The sequence below is a fragment of the Paroedura picta genome, chromosome 16 (assembly GCF_049243985.1).
Source record: "Paroedura picta isolate Pp20150507F chromosome 16, Ppicta_v3.0, whole genome shotgun sequence".
Lineage (NCBI taxonomy): Eukaryota > Metazoa > Chordata > Lepidosauria > Squamata > Gekkonidae > Paroedura > Paroedura picta.
Genome location: NC_135384.1, coordinates 22,541,615 through 22,560,073, shown reverse-complemented (window position 1 = coordinate 22,560,073; position 18,459 = coordinate 22,541,615). Strand labels below are relative to the sequence as shown.

At 50.1% G+C, this 18,459-nt stretch overlaps 1 protein-coding gene across 1 annotated transcript; it reads right to left on the bottom strand.

The window, feature by feature from the left end:
- Positions 1-495: 495 nt before the first annotated feature.
- Positions 496-10,099, bottom strand: HOXB13 (homeobox B13). The gene is made up of 2 exons (XM_077315089.1): positions 9,332-10,099; positions 496-3,048 (listed from the first exon to the last, which is right to left on the bottom strand). Exons 1-2 carry the CDS (start codon positions 10,002-10,004, stop codon positions 2,762-2,764), a joined length of 960 nt encoding a protein of 319 aa, XP_077171204.1. The 5' UTR covers positions 10,005-10,099; the 3' UTR covers positions 496-2,761.
- Positions 10,100-18,459: the final 8,360 nt, after the last annotated feature.

Sequence of the window (18,459 nt, the reverse complement as noted above, 5' to 3'; positions counted from 1 at the left end):
ATATTGGCTATAAAATTCGAAATCCTCTTGCATTTCCAAAACAGTGGAGAGACAGAGACAGAGAAAGACAGAGAGAGGCAGAGACAGAAACAGAGAGAAAGAGAGAGTCAGTCTCCAGATTCTGTATATCCTTGAACTTGGCCTCCGCGCCTCCTGTTAATGGGAGACATTCTCAGTTTGCTTTATACAATAAAACCTCGGATCCTTTGTAAATGGGGTGGGGATGGGGGAATAAAACCTCACATTATCTGGCATATTGGGTGGGAGGCAGAAAGCCGAGGGAAAGAGAGACATGGGGAGAGGTGGACTTGCGAGGCTTTGAGTTTACAATCGTCCCCAAACCTTATTTTGAACATGGAGTTTCCCATCCCAACAACAATCCATTTTGGGCATGACATCCCCCCCCCCTCCCGCATTGCAAGCACCAATCTGGATACCGACCAGTGAAAGAAACACGTCGCGAAGTGATTTTTGCGCACGCCCTTTGTTTTATTACTGGTTTAGTTCTTGTTTATTGATTCCATGTGTCCCCTTTATGCGACCTTTATGACATTCAAGGAGGAATTATGTACAACATGTATAGGAGAGTGAGCTTGTTTATAATTCCCCCCCCAAAAAAAAAACGATTAGAGAGCTGGCTACTTCCCTTTGAACGTCTTCCCCCAAAACGGTGCTTGGAAGTGAGGCCCACTGATTTAAATCGCATTTGTTTTCTTTATTTACGCTTTTATAAGTCAAGTTTGCGCCGAGCTGTATTCTTTTGGCGCTTGTAATACTTATCCACCCCCTCTTCATTCTGTCTTCTTTAGATCCGATACCTGTCTTGTTAAAACGGCCAACGAAATAATCCGTCCTTAAGAACAGGACCAGGACTATAATAGTCATAGCAGTAATAGAAGTATTTATTACTATCAGGTTTTGCCGCATAGAAGCATCTGTTGTTACTCAGCCTTCAAAACGCACCTTTCCAGGCCCCTCCCTTCAAGAAACATTCTAAAGAAATTGACATCAAGGGAAGCCACCTAAGACGGTCTTCCAAATATTGCAGGAGCAGAGATAAATTCAACAGTCGTGTCCAATCTAAATTACTCCACATTATACAAATAAGGCGCAAAATCGGGCTGCAAACCTATGCCCGCGGACCTGGGATTAAGCCCCATTCAACACAACGGGACTGACTTTCGAGTCAGCATGCCTAGAATTTAACCTCAATAAAATCAGAGTCCAGTAGCACCTTTAAGATCAACAAAGATTTATTCAGGGTGTGAGCTTTCGAGTGCAAGCACGCCCTGAATAAATAAAGCTCACGCCCTGAATAAATCTTTGTTGGTTTTAAAGTTGGACTCTGATTTTATTGTGCTACTTCAGACCAACATAGCAACCCATTTGAATCTAGAATTTAAGCTGCAGGGCTCGAAATATCATTTGAAGGGGGTGGGCGTTGAAGGTCCATGCTTTTTTTTTCTGCCTAAGGCTTTCAAGTTAACCCCCCCCACCCCCACCCTCAAAATGGGCTAGCACACATGACCAGGATTACATGCACATGGAGCAGCTTTTGGCTTCAACCTCAAAGGCACTTTCCGGGAAGCAAACCCTCTTGAGTAACATGGGCCTTACTTCTGAGTAGAACTGTTGAAGATTGCACCCAATGTCTTCTACCTCCCGCTTAAGTCAGTGTCCTCAAAGGCACTTCGATGGAGATTTTGGTAGTAAGCAAATGCATATCCACGGCATTTCTCGTTTGCCATGGGATCAGGTCGACAGCGAGGGGGAAAAAAATCTTGTGGTCCACCTTCAAAGGCAAGCATGCAGGAGATATATATATACATATTTATATATATAAATAGATATTTATATATATAAATAATGGCACACATTGTTTCCCAAATGTATAAACCGCCCAAAGCATCGATTATGTTGCATATATATAGTTTTTTAAAAAATGGTAGATATTTTCCCTAGTAAAAAATACCTATCAAGAATTCACAGCGGCTAATTGAGTCTGGCTTCACGAGAGGTTTTCAAAGCGGCTGACAAAGGGAACCGTAAAGCGAGCCCAGACATTCTGATTACTGAGAAATTATTTAAAATTCAGTTCGATGGTAGGCAGATTTCCCCCCACCCACCTCCCTTCCTTTTGTCTGCGCGTCGCCTTCGTCTCTCCCCGCCCCCACTTCCCCCAAAGTAGTTCGTCACTACTGAATTCCCTACAAAGGAAAGAGAATACAAATCCGCATCGCACGGACGCTAAGGCGGCAACCAAAGGGGGCGGGGGGAGGGAGAAAGTCCATAAAAAATAAATTGTACATTGCACGTGGTTTTCTTTTTTTTTTCCCCTCCCCCCATTACATCCTCATAAAAAATAACAACAACAACAAGAAGTAAAAGAACAACGTTGCAGCATTCTTAAAAATCAACGGCTTGTTTCTTTTGTTTGTGAATCGGGGTCTTAACTTATTCGAGGAAAGCAAAACAAAACGCGTACTAACAAAAAAAATATATATAAAATCAGAGAGAGAGAGAGAGAGAGGCGGGCTCAGAGGCCGCGGGTTTCGTCTGCTTCCGCCGAGACGGAGGGCGTGTGGAGGCAGCCGGGAAGCAAGCAGGAGGGGGGAGCCACGATCCCGGCCGCGTCCCCCTCCCCCCTTCACCTCTCCAGGCCAGGCGGTGGGGAGTCCGCGGAGACGCGCCCCGTCCCTTTCTCCCCCCGCGGGGCTTCTTCCTCCCCTCCGGCCCACGCTGTCTGGGCTGAGTCCGTCTCTCACGGGGTGCTGCCGCCGCTGCTGGTGGAGCTGCTGGGGTTGGCGGTGGTTTTCACCTTGGCCACGATCTTCTTCTCCTTCACCCGCCGGTTCTGGAACCAAATGGTGATCTGTCTCTCGGAGAGGTTGGTGGCCGCGGAGATCTTTCTCCTCTTATCCTTGGTGATGAACTTGCTGTTGGCGTACTCCTTCTCCAGCTCCTTCAGCTGCCCTTTGCTGTACGGGATCCGCTTCTTGCGGCCGCGGCGGAAGGAGCAGCCCTCCGGAGGGTGTTGGCCCACCGCTTCTGCCCAGCGAGAGAGAGAGGGGAAGAGATTTGGGGCGGGGAGGGGGGGAGAGAGAGAGAGAGTCGAGGGTTAGACAGGCCTGCTGGAGCGAAGGCAGCCTGGAGGGAGTGAAATTGACAAGGCGGTCTTTGTCTCCCCTCCTCCCCAGGTGAAACTGACTAAGACGCAAATGCCCCAGTCTAGCCAAAAGGGGTACGTGCTTTCCCCCTTCTTCTTCTTCTCCTCCTCCTTCTCTGGCCGTCGTTTATTTATTTTTTTAACTTTATTTTAACCAAAGCCCCCCCAGCTCGGTGCTGCTTAGGGACGCTCCCTGTGACTGTGCTATTGTGCCCTCGATCCTTTGTTTGGAACCCAGGTTATCACTGAAATTCACAAGCGGATGTGGGGACAGAAATCTAAGCGACGTCCGGCTAAACGGCGTGGGAGTCTCTGGGAACACCGGAGAAGGGGCGTTGTGTCACGATTTCCAAACCCAAATGAACTCAGCCGCATTTGCTTGCAAGTAGATGTGTGTCGGGCGCGCTCTCTCTCCCCCTCTGCTACACTCTTAGGGAAAACAGCGTGCGTTTTTTGAAAAAAGAAGGGAAGAGACAGAAATCACAGAACTAGTCCTGAGTTGAATTGTTTTTGTTGGGGGATTCAAAAGGCATGCCATTTACTGGCCGTTCATCTCCCAGGACTCTTCAGGAGCAGCGAGAACTCAGATTTTAGTCAACATTGTCTGCAAAAAATATATCGAAAGCTGCCCTGAGTTTTCGGGGAAGGGCAGCATCTACATTTGAAATATACACTAATGTTTAAAAGAACTCCCCCCTCCAAATGTGTATAAATACCATGTAACCTACTGCTAAATTAGAGTACTACTAGTACTAATACATACACTACATCAGGGACAATACTATGTACTACATAATATATTACACTCCAAATAAATCCTACATAGTATTAAGACCAGCCAAATATCTCGATGCCCTGTCTCCGTTCTTCCTGCTTTCTCCATCTATGCATTCTAAGCGATTATCCTGTGCACATGGCTGTCCTGATTGGATTTCAACATGTGCGCTTGCTTGTATTTTAAGATTTCATTGGCAGTCTTCCATTTGTTGTGCAATTCTTAATGCCACCCAAACAAACACAGGGCCTGCCATGCTGGCCTCAAAACTGCAGCACTGGCAGCTCCATGCATTTCATTCAAACAAGGGTTTTCATATTACTGGTCTCTGTATATATATTTACAATGTGGCAAAGTAAAATAAACTTGTCGCTTTTATAAAGCCAGTAGGTACAGGGGTTGGGCTGCCTTTTGGAAAATATTAAGCATCTTTATTACCCATGCACAGAATTCTCAGGCATTAAGATTTCATGACAAGCAAATCAGGGTGGCCCTGCAAAATTCCCTTTGGAAAAGGGAGAAACTAATGGGGAAAGAAAATACCTAATTCTTGCCCTGGATAGAATCACCCAGGTACAGTTCCAAACCAAAGTGCATGTACAGAATAATGTAAAATATATTCTAATTGAGCAAGCAGGTGTAAACTGGTATCCTCAGATGGACACCGGTCCCATTTTATTCAATGGGGATTGTTCTCAGGAAAGTATTCTTAGCACTGCAGCCTAACTGAGGTCCCAGATATATGTCGTCTGTGAATTCGAGTCCATATACTTTGGGGGGGATTAAGAGCAGCATTAGGCAGATTTGCCCCGTATTTGCCTTCCAATCCAAGAGCTCAGGTGCGTCTTGGATGCCATTATGAATTATTTAGAAACAAATAAGGGCATGATCTGGCTAAGATGAGGCCCTTTTGTATTTTCAGTGTAAGAGAGAATCACCTACCCAATTCTCCCACTGAAAAGAGTGAATTTAAAACAGCTTCATTGTGTGTGTGTGTGTGTGTAATCACACACATATATATTTTGCCATTGCTACTATTAGTAGTAGTAATACTAGTTTTACTCCTAGTAGTAGTGGTCGTGGTATATTCTGCCTTACTATAGTTCTACAAACAACAAGGCCATGTACTAAAAGTTGAAATAATATATACAGTTCAACACTTAAAGTTGATCAACCCCCAATAACATTGTAGAAGGTCTAACCACAAGCTCACTCATATCAAAATCCGTTGAGTTATTTTTAAAAACTTCATTCTAGAGGCCCCAAGAACAGTTCAATGTTCAATGGCTTGCAGAGAGATAATCATGAGGATGCTTTATGCATCTCCTTGGGGAGCCAGTTCTACTAGGCATGAGTGAAAATTACTCCTGTTCTTGCCATGGTTGAGGAAGCTAGACATGAAGAGTGTATTGGTTACTAAGGCTTGTTGGATAGTCACCTCGTGGGCTTGCATGGTCCTTAAGGACTCTTTGGGATGGATATTTTTGCCAGCACATCTTGCCTGCCTGGGAAAACGCTTCCTTGCTTAGATTCTAATCAACAATCCCCCCAGCATCATGCAGCAAAGGAACTTACACAGCACTGCCTATTACTGAAATATTTATACTGAATATTTATGCTCCTTTGGGAGTGCAGTGTTACAACAATATTGTGTTGTGGACTTAGAAAGAGAGCACATGCGAATTGCACTGCCTTTTGTGCTGATGTATTGTTGAACTGGAACAATTGTGAATTTATTTAATTAGTCATTTCATCGTCCAATAAGCTGCGCCGGTAGTAAAGGGCTGCTTCATACATAATTGAATCAAAGCATTCAGACGCAGTTCAGGGGAAAATTCTGCCCCCACAAGCCCAGTCACCTTTGAAAGCACATTTGCGCATGTCTTTTGCACGAATGAATTTACTCCCTCTTGCTGTCTTTCCTGGAAAATTCACAGGCCAAGAAAGGGGATCCAGACTTAAGTCTTTGGTAGAAAAGACTGAACGGTTCTTTTCCTGTCTAATTGATTTAGATCCGAGAAGAAAATGCCCAGACCTTTATTTGAATAAGAAGCCTTCTTTCTCTTCTAACTATCATTTAATGAGTGTTAGTGGACCCGGGTTTTAATATGACACGAGATGTATGCAATTATATCACTGCTGCAATTAAATGTAGTTTGTTTTCCATGAATATGGAACAGCAATAACTTTGGGTTATATAGCTGTCTTTTTGTGGCTGAGCAGCCTATTGACTTTAAGACCTAGATGGGAAATGGCCTGCTTCTTGCATCTTTTAGGGCTGTGCAGCATCACACTCCCCCGCCCCTTCTGCAGAGTAATAATACCGGGCACCACACAAGTCAGGAATATGTATTGTAGTAATTAATAATTTTGAAACCAAAAGTGTATTGAATTCTGGAAGACAATTGGGAATAGAAGGTTGCACTATGCTACTGAACATGAAAATGCACAGGACTTGCTTGGGGCCTATAATGGGTCATCACACACAACAATGCAGAACATGAATATTGTTGTGAGACACAGTGATTTGAAAAGCTGTGCAAGGAGCGCACAGCGTCTGCAATGCAATGGCGGGAAATGACTTGTGCATTTAGATCCTGGCTGGTTTGAGTTGGACCCAGTACAATGAAGCCATTGATGTCACTGAGAAAAGACCGCTTATGTTGTGACTCAGGATGTGTGCCTATTAAAAAAAAACATTCTAATACTTTCTAGGAAATCTCAACTCACATTCAAAAACAGGAGGGATCTTGGCCATTGATTGCAGGGCCAAATGCCAGACTTGAGCTCTGTAATTCAACTCTACACTAATGTAATATGGCATACATTTATGGCAGCATACATTTAGCACTGGGCACTCCTTCGCAACCTAACAGAAGTGGAGCTGAAATTCTAAAAGCACCAATTAATTATGGTATTTCCATTAATAATGGTTATCCAGTTGGGATACGGAACTGCGGCCAATGTCACAGGTAGGATTTCCTGATGGGGAATAAAATTTTGCTTCTTGCGTATTAATAGGCTTAAGTGATACAACCTCAGTTAAACATAAGATTTCTAATATAACAATCACAGGACTATGGACTCCTTCTCCAGCTCCTTCTTGCAACCTTTGTTTTGTTTATCTAAACAATTTAGGGCAGCTACTTAATTTAGAAGGGGGTATATGTGCTCAGAATTGCAGTGAAGAATTACAGTAGGAATACGCCAACCCTGGCGTTCCATAGAACATTTCCGCCTGCAGAACTGATATATTTCTGAAAAACAGACTGTGCAATGCTACCCACAATACTGTATTATTATATATCAGAGGTTACATTTTACATCTATATTATATTATTATAATACTGCGACCAGCTTTGCACAATTCCTTTCCCCAAAAAAGCTGTGAAAGAGTCACTTCTAAAATGTCTCCTGTTTGGCTGCCCCAAGGCACCCTGATATCCTGAGAAATTTAACGGGCCCTGAGCCTGAGAAGGTGGCTTAGCGGGTTGCAGGTATCGATTTCCATTAGGCCCAGAACGCTATTAAAGGGAGCAGGCTAGGGAAGGCTGCATGACCCCTTGTGGTGAAGTCTGATTGAATTACATGATGCAGTCACTGGAGGGCCCTGCAAAGAATTGTGGGATTATAAGAGCAGAACGGGACCTCCAGCGGCTATCTAGTCCAGCTCCTGACACTGGACTTACAACATGCCCCTCCCCCAAAATGTATTTTTATTTTACATTCCTTGCGGTCAGCCCTTCTCACTTGGGCTCAAGGTGAAATATCCAGAGTGAGTCAATACCATCAATGAGATGGGACATTGTCCATAAACAATGAATTGGAACATTTAAAACAGCAAGAGACCAAAGTATACCAGCTATCTCTGCATGTATTATCTATCTCACAATATTTCTCATAATATTTCTGTGAATATCAGTGTTAGACTACGTTTAAGGATCAGATTGTTGTATGCCACTGTATATATTATGAGGCCTTGTTTTTAAAACTTCCATGCTGTCCATTTTTAAAACAATTTTGCAGTGTTTCGTCATAAGATCAGGTCATTCTGGAGATCCTTAATTTTTAAAAAATATATCTAACTGAAGTGGCCATTTTCTAGTGCACTCTGGCTTGCACTCTTCACCTTTACGCACCTTTAAGCCTGTGTAGGCTAGCAACACTGCATCTCCAGGTCAAACAAATGGCTCCAAACGGGCCAACCGCAGCAGTATCTAGCACTTAAATGACCTCCTGGTTTTCATTTCCCACCATGTGTCCTGACGCTTCTGCTCCTCACCAACATAAGCCCCTCAAGAAGCCCCATCCAGCAGGATTCTGAGTAGATGGCTCTCTTACAGTTTAGGATGGCTCTCTTGCAGATTTCGTTTCCTGCGGATCTGTAGATCCTGCAATTTGAATCACACTCAAAGAAACAAAGTCGGGAAGGGCCAAAGAAGGGAAATCAGAAGGGTACAACATCGGAACCCTGGAGCCTGGAATGATGTGCACTAAATTTGTGCTAAATCGATTGCAAGACAGGAGCTGGAGCCAAAAGCTCTGAACTCATTTCATGCCAAATCATAGAGATGGTGGACACTGGCAAACCAGCCACTGGGGGATTAGGAATCTGTACATGTTCAGAGGCACGTCCATCTTTTTTTTTTTTTTTTTTGATTACCCTGCTTTTAAATTACTTCTCCACAGGTCCCTTCTCTGTGGCTGACTGCAATTGGGAAGGCAAAGCAGGGCCAGCTGAAGAGCTACAACCTGGCTCACCCCCATCTGGGACTTGAAAGGAAGCAGAAAATAGATTTCACAACATTCCTGGGCAGCTTCCCAGACTTAAACCACCCTCAGAAACACACACACACACACACATACACACAGAAAGAGACTTGTTAACCCAATGCATCATTTGTAATAATAATTCGACTGCAATTACCCCAAACCGTGTCTAGCCTGGAACTTTGCCTATAACGTGAAAGGGAGAGTCTACTTCTAGAGGGGCACCTTCACCCACCCGAAGCATAAGGCGATTTCAGTCCACTCGGAATGCCCGCGCAAGGGGATTTTGCCATTTCAGCGAGGAAAATGCAAGTTCACTTTAAGGGAATTGGAAGTGCAGGAGCCAGCGTCTGTGAGGAAGCCCCCATGGGGCGTGTGTCTGTTCAATATGGCTAGTCGTTTGGCGGTGTTGTTGCACAGCCTGGAAAAATACGCAGCTGACGCGCTCAAAAAGGAAAAGGGCAACAGGCAGAGCAACGCATTCCGGGAATCCTCGCTGGAAGAACCAGCCCAGGGCTCAGAGCATGTGCAGAGTTTCCAACCCCCACCTCTCCCCCCGCCCCAGGAGGGGGCTTCCAGACAGTCCCTCTCCGCATCCTGGCCGGGCGGCGCGGGCTTACCTGCGAAGGCGGTTTTCCAAAAGTGTCCGGCGGGGCTCTGCTCCTTGGGGCAGCACACCTGGTTGTTCCAGCCTGGGGCCAGGGCCCAGGGCTGGTGGTAAGGGTCCACGGGCAGCAGGGCCTCGTGCCGGGCGTCGCCGGGCGGCCCTCCGAGGGTCTGCACCACGGAAACGTCCAGGTAGTTGGCCACGGGCTGGTAGGGGCCGGCGTAGCCCGGGTAGAAGGCGAACTCGGCGGGGCGCGTCTGGTAGTCCTCCGGGGGCGCGGCGGCGGCGGCGCTGCAGGCGTCCACGTACTTGTCGGGCGGGTAGGCGGCCGGCGGCGGGGCGGCGCAGGGCTTGAGGGCGCCGCGGGCCACGCGGTACGAGCAGTAGCCGCTGCCGAAGCAGCCGTAGGAGAAAGGCGCGGCCGTGGTGGCGGCGGCCGAGGAGGCCTGCGGGATGCCCGCCGCCGCCGCGGGGCACGGGAGGCATTGCTTGGCGGCCGGCTCGGCGCCGTCCAGGGCGGGGTAGGCGGCGGGGGGCGCCGAGGGGCCCGGACCGCTGAGCACCGCGTTCCGGCACGGCCCGCCGGCGGCGGCGAAGACGGCCGGGCTCAGCAGGGCGTCCATGCCCTTGGCGGGCGCCTCGTCCACGCTCCGGCGGGCCTCTCCGAAGGCGCCGTCCACGTCCATCCAGCCCAGCCCGCCGCCAGCCGGCGCATGGGCGAGCGCCGCAGCCTCTCCGCGGGGCCGCAGGCAGGCAGGCAGGCAGGCAGGGGACGGCACCGGACGGGACGGGACGAGACGGGATGCGCGGCGGGGGGGGGGGGGGATCGTGAGCAAAGGCGGCCGTCTGCCCAGGGAGGGTCGCCTCGACTCCCCGCCGGAGCTGGCCCGGCTTCTTCTCCCCTCTCTCCTCTCCCCACCTCCACTCCCCCTACCCCCCCTCCCACCCCACACACACACGCGAAGGACGTGGCTTGCCCGGAACGGCTCCCTCATTGGCTGAAGCGCCTTCGCTGGAGGGGGGGAAAGGCCGAGAGGAGCGGGCGGGAAGGGCAGCGCGGGGGAAGGGGAGGGGGCAAGATTGCGAAAATATGAGAGAGAGAGTGTGAGTTGGGGGGGGGGGGGAGAGAGAGGGAGAGAGAGAAGCCCACACGCTTCTGATCAGGAAAGGGCAGGATATGATTCCCCCCCCACACCGCGCCCCCTCGGAGTTGGTGCTTGTGCTTCAAGTTGCCAAGGTGGGGAGGGGGCGTCCAGTGCTCTCTCTCCCAGATGGAACCAGACACAATTCAGTGGAAAGGAAGGGGGGGGGTCGGGAAAGGAGAGCAGGCAAGGCAAGGAGAGAGAGAGAGAGTGAGAGAGAGAGGGGGGGTGGGGGCAGTGCGGACAGGAAAGGCACTCGTGCAAAAGCGAAAGTGTCCCCTCCTACCAGCCTCCTTGCCCAAGTTACACCAAGCGAGGACGCTGCAAGAGGTCAGCCAGCTCCGACACGGCCCGTATTTCGGGCTGCCGGGACAGAACCGAAGACGGAAACTTTGGCTCGGCGGAAGTAACTTTGCACTGCAGCCCCCACTAACCAAACGGGCCCCTCCCCCCAAATCTGACATTTAAACAGCGCGACCCCAATAACACTTCCCTGGGTAAACCTCCCTGGACAGACCTGAGTGGGATTTGGGGGCAGATTCTACTGGGGGGGGGGCTTGAAGGGCTGGGCTGAAGTGAGGGGCGCAAGCGCGTTTTTGGGAACGGCACTGAGACCCTGAGACACGTCCACAGTCTGGGTGGGTGAGAGGAGGGGGCAGATATGCGGCAGGAAGGCCTCTTTTAAACTGTCTGTTTCTTCCATTTCCACGGCGGTGTGACTTGCAGGGTGTTTTGGAAGCAGGATTCTTTCCACGGCCGACTGCGCAGCTGAGATCCAGAGCAGTTGGGCCCTCAATGAGACGGGCTTCCAAAGGGACCACGTTTCGGGGGCGTGGAGAGTTTTGGTGCAGGGACAGCCATAAGAAAAGGAAGAAGAAAACCTCGCGGTAGGGAGACAGACGACCGACCCTCGCGCCGCTCCCGAAGGCCTTCCCGTCGCCGCTGGTCCCCAGAGCCGAGGAAGGATCGCCCACTCGGACTGGCCCTTCCCAAAGAGAATCTTGTAGGTCTCCAAGGGAAGGCTGGCCTGGAATCCCTCTCTCTTCTGTGAAGAGGCCGCCTTCAGGAAAACTTCCACGGAAACTCACAGCCGACCTGAGCTGGATGTCGCGGATTCTTGACTCCCGTTATTATTATTATTATTAAAAATAACCCGTTTATTTGTTAATGGCAATCGCGGGAAGCCAGATCCGGGCAGCCGCCCGCTTCAAACACAGAACTGTGGTCCGAGTGACTCTGTCCGTTTCACACACACCTGAATGAATCTTCGTTGGTCTTCAAGGTGCCCCCGGACTCTGTTGTTATTGTGCATTTGGATCTACACTTTCTCTCACACCCGAACAGGGGCGAAACTGGCCTCATTTGCCCGCAGGCAAAATGGCATACATTAAAGTGGCATCAAAATAAAGGGAAGCGTCCTGAACCAGCCCCTCCCCCCCCCAAAAAAAACTCCTCAAGCTGCAGGGCCTGTCCCTGTCTTAGGGAGCTGCTGCGAGGAGCCGTCTTAGGTGCCTGCGAGGAGCCGGTGCCGGGGGGGGGGGGCATTCTGCCAAACTCCCTGCTGCTCTTCCGAGCGGCCAGCTCACTGGCCAGTGGGGGTGGGGGTGGGCGCATCTGAGTTCTAATCTTACCTCCTGGAGCTGGTTTGGGGCGTGGAGGGGATTTTTCTGCCGGAAGAAAATCGTTACAGTAGCAACTTATTTGGCAAGCAACTTGTGAAGATTACGGAAGGAAGGAAGGAAGGAAGGAAGGAAGGAAGGAAGGAAGGAAGGAAGGAAGGAAGGAAGGAGAGGGGGGAGAGGGGGGAGAGAGAGTAGCCTGGCTCCCAACCCTCCCAGGTTTTAAAGGAAGGATGCCTTAGGCAGGATGAGACCTTTAAAAACAGGTCACCCGTGCTGCAAGAGAGAAAATGAGGCCTTCTAGCTGTGGCTTTGCATCCTACCTACAACTATCGGGAACACCTAGCAGATTTAATCGAGGGCTTTTAGATCAGATAGGATCCGGCTAGGAAACTTCAGCTAAGGCTGCGGCCTGCGACCTCCGCTGAATCGCTCCAGATGGTTCGCATTGCGGGGTTGTGGTTGGGGGAAGCCACTGTTTGAACACCGAAATGAACAACCGGTTTGTTTTGCATGCACAGCAGAAGGCAATGCATAATATATATTTCATTATTTCTTTCAGAAATCAAATTCGACACAGGAAGAAGGGAACTCTTTCTTTCTTTCTTTCTTTCTTTCTTTCTTTCTTTCTTTCTTTCTTTCTTTCTTTCTTTCTTTCTTTCTTTCTTTCTTTCTTTCTTTCTGACTTACACACACTGACTTTACCAACTTTGTAGCGGCGCTTTTAAGTCTGCGATTAAAGCAGTCTTCCTACTCTTTGCCTTTTAAATCCCCAAGGAAAGGGGCGGGGGACATACTTGCCTGCCTGCCTGCCTGCCTATCTACCTGGCCTTTACGAACTCTGAAGCCTGCGGGAAAGAAACTCCTGCCGGCCCTCAGTTTAGATGGTCCTTTTCCCAAGAGTGGCCCTGGCTCACTCTGCACCAGGATTCCCCTCTGAGGACGTGGATTTCAGTGTGTTTCTACCGGAGTAACTCTGCATAAAGTTGCCTTGTTAGTCTCCTTTACAGAATGAGGGTGCAAGAAAATCCTCTGTCCCCAGTCCTCCACTGGTCCCCATGCTGGCTCTGGGAACAGACCCCAGACAGCTCCTGTCAGTGACCTGTCAATTTCGACAATTACTTTTCAGATAAATTTCAGATAAACGAAGGAAGGTCTAGCTGGAGCGTGTACTGCTGAGAATCCCCATTATTCTGCGCATGTGCGCCGATTTAGAGATCTCTGGTAGGCGACAACCAAGCCCGCGACAAGGCTGCTTTTTAACCCTCCGGGAAAGCGGACGCCGTCCTTGATCCCTTCTCCTAGGTCGCCTCGGGAGCCTTGCGCCTGGCGGAAAGGCGGCCTACTAGGAAAGCAACAGCTAATTCGTGGGTTGACGCCGCCAGAACTGGGAGCTGAGCCCTCGCTCTGGGCTCCCAGGAGGGACTGGCAGGGACCACGCCGTGCTGTGCTTCTGGTGACTAGATTCAAATGCGGAGCCTTCTCCGGGAGGCCTTGTTGACACTGTTGACACAGGCCGAAGCCCCCTTCTTCGGGAGCCATTAGCAGAAGAAGCCACCAACAAAATACCCCCCATAACAGATTGCTTGGGGCAGGGGGTGGAGGGGAGAGGCATCTGCACACCTGTAGTCACAATACCCTGCACTTGCAGCTGGCTCGACCTGTCCACCCTCGGAGCCCGAGTTAATTAGTACTAGCTAATGATTAGTAAAGCCTAAGCATAACATGTGATCCAACCATAAGGTGTGTCTAACGTGATCTTTTGACAGTCTCTGTACCTCCCGGGTGTTTTGTTTTTGGTGTTTGCCTCAAGTCGCCCACACCCAGGTTTTTTCCCAGGCAAGAGGCATTCAGGGGCAGTTCCTTCTAGGCCACGACTCCTGCTATCCCGCGCTGGTCTCCCATCCAAATCTCAACCAGGGCCGAGCCTGCTTAACTTCATAAGATCTGTTTGTGTTTGCTTGGGGTCCCACCTACAGCAGGCCAAGCATAAAACCGTCGGCCAAACGGGAGAAGCGCAAAGGGATCGGCAGAGGGCTGCGTGGGGTGGGCCGGCGCCCTGCCCTTGACTCTCCCCGTGGGGGGGGGGATGTGGCCCCGGGAGTGGCCCTGAGCCGGTCAGGCTGGCCAAGGAGCGGCGGGGAGGTTGCGAAGCCCCAAGCTGGAAGGGGGCAGCTCCCGAAGCCGTCTTCTCCGGGCGCTCGCAAGATGCGGCTTCTCTGATCTTGCCTGGACCGACGGCGGGTGTGGCTCCTACGAGGAGGGGGCTGCGCCCTTTCGGGCCCGGATCTCTCCTCCAGACCGCCGGAAGCCCCTTGCTCACCAGGCATGTGACTCGCTCTGATCACAACTGGGAGCCAGCCAGCCTCTCAGACATCCGTCTCCCCCCCCCTTCTCTGCTCCCCCCCCCCCGCCCTGGTAGGGTCTTTATATCCCCACTGAGACCCGTTTCCTGCTCCGGATCAGGCTGGGCCGCTGCTTTTGAGCGAGAGAGCGCTGAGTGCCCGCGTGGGGTCCAGCAGGGGTTGGCCACGCGGTGGGCCTGGACAGCCACAGGTTGGACACTCCTGGTGGACATTGTCCCTGGACGCGAGCCGGAGGGTGGGGAGGGGGATCCCGATGGCTGTCTTTTCAGAGAAACCAAGGAGCGGCGTCAGACCCCCACAGCTGGAAGCTGCCTCACGAGGGAAGCCCAGGCGGCCTCTGGGCTTCCCTCGTGTCTGGGGGCCAAGATGGCAGGCGTCCCTCAACCTCAGAGAAAGTCTGCAGGCAAAGCATTAGTGCGCCATCTCTCTAACACCCCAAGTTTTAAGGCCGGCCTCGCCCACCGCCTCGCCTCAATCGCCAGACCAGTCTCTTGGGGCCGAGGGGAGAGGAGAGAGCCCCCTTCGCTGTCATGTCTGGCGTCTTTAAGACCAACAAAGATTGATTCAAGGCGTGAGCTTTCGAGTGCTTGCACTCGAAAGCTCACGCCTTGAATCAATCTTTGTTGGTCTTAAAGGTGCTACAGGACTCTGATTTTATTGTGGTACTTCAGGACCCACACGGCTACTCGTTTGAATTTCTGGCGTTGTCCTCTCGGGCCGAAACGAAATGGGCAGCTTCACCTCTCCGTCCTCATCTCCAGCCTTTTACAGGCAGGGTGGGAAATTTTGACTGGCGCAGCTCCGGAGGCAAAACCTGGATGGGTACAATCACGAAGTTGTGTGTGTGTGTGTGTGTGTGTTGGGGGGTGTCTTTCAAGCTGTGTTATCTTTTACCCAAAGCAACTGAGGATCTTTCAAAAGGATACTTCTGGCCCCTTCTTAATAAGCCGACGTTTCAAAATGTCCTCTTGGAGACACTGCCCCACTTTCGCTAGAGAGAATAAAGTGTACTGGGAAGAAGGAGGAGGAGGGGTTTCCTGGTATTAGTATAAACTGGTTCTTAACTTATCTGGTTTGATATAAACCAGAATTAAAGTGTGGATTGTTGTGAGCCGCCCTGAGCCCTCAGGGAAGGGCGGCATAGAAATGTCAAAATAAATAAATAAACAATTTCTCTCCAAAATCTCTCAGCCCCACCTCCCTTACAAGCTGAGACTCCTCACAGTAAAGTGAGATATAAAAAACAAAAACAAAACCCCTCTTCTTCTAACTTTCGAAGGCATATATCTCCCCCCCCCCCCATTTCTCGAAGGGCCCGACGCAAACTGGCCCATTGAAAAGCGTGTTCTAGCGCCCTGGGGTTGTAAACAGCAATCTGAATTGCGCACGGCCAATTCTGGCAGAGTCGCATTTCAGCTATTGTGGCATAACAGAACCGAAGTTCAGAAGCACCTTGAATGTGAACCACATTCATTCCCGTGTGGACTTTGACAGACACTTCCGGAGAAGCTCAGCGTCTGGCTGTATTGTAGCTTTTATATTGCGCTGAGGAATGCCACCGTTAATCTGACCTAGGCGACTACCGGGGCTATCCAGACGAATGACGGGTCCTGTCGCTTATATCAGACTGGAAACCAGATCTCAGTCGCTCGGGAGCTCCTAGATGCTATGGGGCTTCCTGGGGTGATTGTGAACGATCAGGGATAATTTTATATTTATTTTAAGCACGTTTATGACTGTTTATTAGTGTGCTTTCTGTACGTTTGTTGTTAACTGGCTGTTTAATGTCTGCACCAAAGTTTTGTACTGTAGGAGAAAAGGAGGTGCGGTGGGGAAAGGGAAGGGGAACTGACTAGTGATTTGGATCTGCTGGGGGGAGGTTATACCCCGCTTTCCATTGCCCAAGGAGTCTCAAAGTGGTTTACAATTATCTCTCCTTCTTCTCCGCACAATGAACTCCCTGTGAGGTAGTTGAGACCGAGAGAGCTCTGAGAGAACTGTGACTGGCCCAAAGTCACCCAGCTGGCTGCATGTGGAGGAGGAGCGGGGGATCAAACCCTGCTCACCAGGTCAGAGGAGGCTGCTCTTAACCACTACGTGAAGCTGGCTGAATCCAAATGTCCATAGGTTGAGAAGGCAGAAACTCCTCCAGAGGTTGATCGCCCACGCAGGCCCAGATCTCCCCCCAACTCGACGTGGGTCTGGCTGGAAAAATAGAATTTGGGATGTGGACCTCTGGGGGTTACTTAAGGATCTTGCTTCTAGGGCAGATTCGGATCTGCCGCCGTCGCTCAAATCTCTGCCGCTGCTTAAGGCTTTTTCAATAGAAGAAGAACGTCTTTGAAGCACAACCTGCTTCGGAAGGTGGCTTCCCTTTAGAACTTGTTGAGTGCAGCCAGCCAACCCACAGGAAAGGGGGGCGTTTCACAGCGCCCCACCCCAATTGCGGGTAGCCTCCAGAAGAATATAAGAGAAGCCATGTTGGGCCAGGCCAATGGCCCATCCAGTCCAGCACAGTGACCCAAATCCAGGCGCCAACCCCAAAGAGTTGTGCGTGTGCTCGCGGGACCCTGTCTGTGATTCACCGATACTTTTGTCTTCAGGTGTTAATCCGAAGCAGCAGAACCAAGTCAACACAGTTTCGGGCAAACTCCCTCCGAGGACCGACACTGCTTCCTCTTTCTGGAATTACTCCTCAGAAGCAACTCCCTTAAAAAAAAAAAAAAAACTAATGTACAAGGTGGTCAGTGGAAGCCTTGAACTACAAAAATCAACCCAGGTTCGTATTTCGTGGACAGGTTGTTCAGTAAAAACCAAATATGTGCTTCAAAGGCCATTGAGGCTCCTCCTTCTTTGATGATGATGATGATAATCTTCCTTCCTTCCTTCCTTCCTTCCTTCCTTCCTTCCTTCCTTCCTTCCTTCCTTCCTTATTCCTTCCTTCCTTCCTTGCAGTTTAAGCTTTTCAGAAAATATTGAAGAACCAGCATCTTATTGTAGATTCTCTTCCACCAGCTCTTTTCTCGGCCTCTTCTGTATCTCCGCATCATTTCGGCTGAAATTTGCTCAGTTTTTTAAAACGACCTCCAAGCTAGGAAAAAGTCCCTGTTGCCCTCTCAGGTTGTATACGGACAAATCCTCCTTACAGCCATCGGTCTTGGACCTCCAGCCAGAGCCAACCAAATGCTCGAGGTCAAAGGACAAGGGACTAAGAAGCCACCGAAAAGGATGCGCCAGCCCATAAAGGTCAGACCGGCGGAGGAAGTTCAAGGTCAAGTTGAAAGTTAAGAGTCTGTTTACTTCTGTCGCATCCGGTCCTGCCTCTCTTGTTGCAAAAGAGAGCTGACCTTTTCCTCCCGGGTTCCTTCTCTTGTAGAGACAAATTACAGGGAAGATTCGCCAGTAAAAGAAAACCCCTTTGTCTGCCCCGATCCATATACTTCATTGGCATTTTATAGGGCGACTCTAGAGTAAAAGACTATAGAAAGGGCTAGAAAGGAAAGCAACTAGCTCAAAGTAGGACCATACAGGGCGAAAATACACCCCGCGGCCTCAGGAAATATGCTCTGGCCGCAAGATTTTACGAAATATAGACACATCTCACGCGTGTTCGGCAGAACATTTTACGCACGGCTTTTCCCGCGCCTCGGTGCCCGGGTTGTTTCGGTTCCAGCAGCAATGAGGCTGAAGAGCTTCAATCAAGTCCACCTTTACTGAAAACTACCCCCAAACGTGCGCCTTCCTCGGTGTTTGGAAACCAGCCCTTCCCCTTTGGAGTTTGGAAGGTTCAGTTTTTCACTCTGATCCGCCCCCCACCCCCACCCCCACCCCCACCTCGAATGAGTTACGATTCTGCAGGCCCGGTTTGGAAAGATGAAAAAGGGGAACCTTCTCCGAGCTTTCTTTCGGACTTGGCAGTTTGAACGCAGCTCCCTTCTCTCCCATAAGCAGCTGTAATTTCTTATTTCCAGCGGCAGGCCTTTGGGCACAAACTGGGGGAAAGGAATTCGATTT